Source organism: Jaculus jaculus, chromosome 3 (genome assembly GCF_020740685.1).
Source record: "Jaculus jaculus isolate mJacJac1 chromosome 3, mJacJac1.mat.Y.cur, whole genome shotgun sequence".
Lineage (NCBI taxonomy): Eukaryota > Metazoa > Chordata > Mammalia > Rodentia > Dipodidae > Jaculus > Jaculus jaculus.
The window spans coordinates 172337115-172340743 of record NC_059104.1 but is presented as its reverse complement, the minus strand read 5'-3'; the positions used below and the strand labels follow the sequence as shown (position 1 = coordinate 172340743).

The window sequence follows — 3629 nt, the reverse complement described above, 5'->3', positions numbered from 1 at the left end:
AAAAAAAAAGAGTTCTGGTTGTAAAATCTAATGATTTTGGTTTTGCCTATTACAAAAGATGAAATCTTCCTTGGTTAGACATTACTACTCAGTTTTTCTAAAAAAAAAAAGAAGTGAAGGAACTGAAAATTCACATCTCACAAGATGGTTCTAAATGAGATAACATGTACAAGATCTTGGTGCATAGAGTGTATAATTATGATCTCATTTACCCAGCTATAGCATTTCTCATAGTTCCTTTCTCTGTATGAAGATACCTTTTGTTATTCACATATCTATATAGCAGTGAATTACAGTGCCTTAAGGGGAAAAAACCCTAGTCATTTAAATAGGATTATCATCTTATATAAAGTTATTTCTGTCTGATTCCGTTTCTGAAGATAATTCTAGAGGAACTAGGGCCAGGAATGTGGTGACTCTTTCTCACACAGATGAGCATTGCTCTTAGTAATAATGGGAGTTTCTTTCTTGCGTTATAGGAAAGAGGAGGGCTGGTCCTGAGGAAGCCTGGAGGAAGAATCACCGCATCATTTTCTCGTGCTCCCCACACACGTTTGTCTTTAGGCCACAGATGCTGTTGGTCATATCTGAGTGGCCATGTACAACCTGAGTGGCTATCACACAGGCCCCTTCATCCTCTCAGGCATCCCTGGGCTGGAACAGTACCACAGCTGGATCAGCCTCCCCTTCTTCTTTATTTACTTGGTGGCCATCGTGGGGAACAGCACCCTTCTTTACCTCATTGCGGTGGAACCCAGCCTGCATACACCCATGTTCTTCTTCCTCTCCATGCTGGCCATGACTGACCTTATCTTGTCGACCACATGTGTCCCCAAAACCCTTAGCATCTTTTGGTTTGGTCCCCAGAAGATCAGTTTCCCCGGCTGTCTGACGCAGTTATTCTTCCTGCACTACAGCTTTGTCCTGGACTCGGCCATCCTGCTGGCCATGGCGTTTGACCGCTACGTGGCCATCTGCTTCCCCTTGAGGTACGCCACTATTCTCACACCCAGTGCCGTTGTCAAACTGGCTGTGGGGATCTCTTTCCGAAGTTTCTGTGTCTTTGTCCCTTGTGTTTTCCTCGTGAATCGCCTACCCTTCTGCGGGACCCGTACCATTGCCCACACCTACTGTGAGCACATCGGTGTTGCCCGGCTTGCCTGCGCGGATATCTCCCTCAACATCTGGTACGGCTTCTGTGTGCCCATCATGACGGTGATGACAGACGTGATCCTCATCGCTGTCTCCTATGCCTTCATCCTCTGGGCTGTCTTTCGCCTCCCTTCCCGAGATGCACGCCACAAGGCCCTTGGCACCTGTGGGTCTCATGTCTGCGTCATCCTCATGTTCTACATACCAGCATTCTTCTCCATTCTTGCCCATCGCTTTGGGCACAGCGTCCCTCGCACCTTTCATATTCTGTTTGCCAACCTGTATGTGATGGTCCCACCGGCACTCAACCCTATTGTCTATGGAGTGAAGACCCAACAGATCCGGGACAAAGCCATTCTTTTGCTCTTTCCCAAGGGGTTCCAATGACAGGTAGGACAGGCTGGTCCACTGACTGACAGCCAGTGGCCTCAAAGAAAGGACTGATGGAAATTTCCTTATTAATAAAAATTGTGTTTTTGCTTTCCATTGTTGTTTTAGTATTTTAGTATACTCAGTCTGTCTGGTTATAGGAAAATAAACTAGGAGTGTAGAAGATAATAAATATTTATTTTGCTTCTGAAGCCCATGGCTTCTCTAAAATAATGTAAAAAAATTAATTAGGACAATAAAATGATTGGTATCTCGTGCTCATTTTGTTTTCAAATATATCATAAAATAGTTTATGAGACACAGTAGAAAAGGGGTTATCTGTAAGGTTCTAGATAATTTTAAAATTTATTTTTATTTATTTATGTGAAAGAAAGAGAGAGAGAGACAGAGAGAGAAAATGGGCACACCAGGGCCTCTAGCCACTGCAAAGGGACTCCAGATACATGTACCACCATGTGCATCTGGCTTACCTAGATACTGGGGAATCAAACTTGGGTCCTTAGAACTTCGCAGGCAAACACCTTAACCTCTAAGCCCTCTCTCCAGCCCTGCTTTTCTTCTTTTTTTTTTTTTTAGGTAGTTTGAGGTAAGGTCTCTCTCTAGCCCAGGGTAACCTGGAATTCACTATGTAGTCCAAAGGCTAGCCTTGAACTCACATCGATTCTTCTCCTTTAGTCTCCTGAGTGCTGGAATTGAAGGTGTATGCCACCACTCCTGGCAGAGAGAGAGAATGAGTAGACCAGGGCCTCTAGCCACTTCAGATGCATGTGCCACTTTGTACCTCTTCTTTACATGAGTACTGGGGAATTGAACTTGGGTCATTAGGCTTTGCATTAGGTTAAATGCCTTAACCACTGAGCAATCTCTCCAGCCCAAAAGATTAATTTTGAAAAAAAGGGATCCTTGTCTTTTATTATAAGACCAAAAATATTAAAGTATTGCATTTGTTAAAGAAATATAGCTTTACATATGCTAGGAGAACTGAGTAGTTAGAGAGAGAGGTAACATGTTGATCAAATAGTACAGATTTTCGTAGGAATAAACTTTGGGACTGGAGATATAGCTACATGGTAGAATGCTTGTACTGCATGTTTAAAGTTCACTTCCCAGTGTGGCAAAATGAATAAATTTTAATGACAGATATTATATATTAATAGCTATAATAAATAATAACACAATATATATTTCAAAATTCTTAAATTTCTAAATTAAACTTTTTTATTAGTTATGTACACAGTGTGTACACAGCTGGGTTGGTACCATTGTTAGCCTCTTCCTATCCTCTCCCCTCCATGGGGACCCTCCTCGTTGGGGAATGTGGGTCGTGAACTGTGGGGTTCGCCATCAGTTATTGGTAAGAGGCAATGTCTCTGTGCATAATGTCCCAACGTGTGGCTCTGACAATGTTTTTACCACACAGATGATAAGCACTGTAAGGTAGTAGAATTGTTTTTTATTTTTCTTTCTTTATTTATTTTTTTGGTTTTTTGAGGTAGGGTCTTACTCTAACTCAGGCTGACCTGGAATTCACGATGTAGTCTCAGGGTAGCCTTAAACTCATGGCGCTCTTCCTATCTCTGCCTCCTGAGTGCTGGGATTAAAGGCGTGTGTCACCACGCCCAGCTTGGTAGTAGATTTAATTAGCTTCCCCACATTGTAAACATAAATCAAAGCATCATATTTTTTCCCATAAAATAGATAATCATTATTTTTCAATTAAAAATAAAATTTCCACTGGGTGTGGTGGTGCACGCCTTTAATCCCAGCACTTGGGAGGCAGAGGTAGGAGGATCGCCAAGAGTTTGAGGCCACCCTAAGACTACATCGCGAATTCCAGGTCAGCCTAGGCTAGAGTGAGAACCTACCTTGAAAAACCAAAAATAAAATAAATTTTCCAATTTACTAATCTAGATAATTTAAACAGAATTCAATCAAGAATATTGAATTTGTTTGTTATATATCTTACATTTATTTAAGCTAGAAATTATTTTTCTTCATTTCACTCCTCTGCCCTTTTAGTAGCACTGACTTGTTGAAGATAAACCCCAAAAAACTGTCATGTGGATTTGCTCACTTTGTGGTGTATG

General features: G+C 41.6%; 1 protein-coding gene across 1 annotated transcript; it reads left to right on the top strand.

Annotated features, from left to right (window-relative positions):
• The first annotated feature begins 597 nt into the window (after positions 1-597).
• Positions 598-1539, top strand: LOC101611927 (olfactory receptor 52H1-like). The gene has a single exon (XM_012950146.2). It carries the CDS (start codon positions 598-600, stop codon positions 1537-1539), a length of 942 nt encoding a protein of 313 aa, XP_012805600.1.
• The last annotated feature ends 2090 nt before the right edge of the window (positions 1540-3629 follow it).

Excerpts from the sequence above, each read along its gene's own strand:
- LOC101611927 (XM_012950146.2), top strand. The coding sequence starts at position 598 with ATGTACAACCTGAGTGGCTATCACACAGGCCCCTTCATCCTCTCAGGC.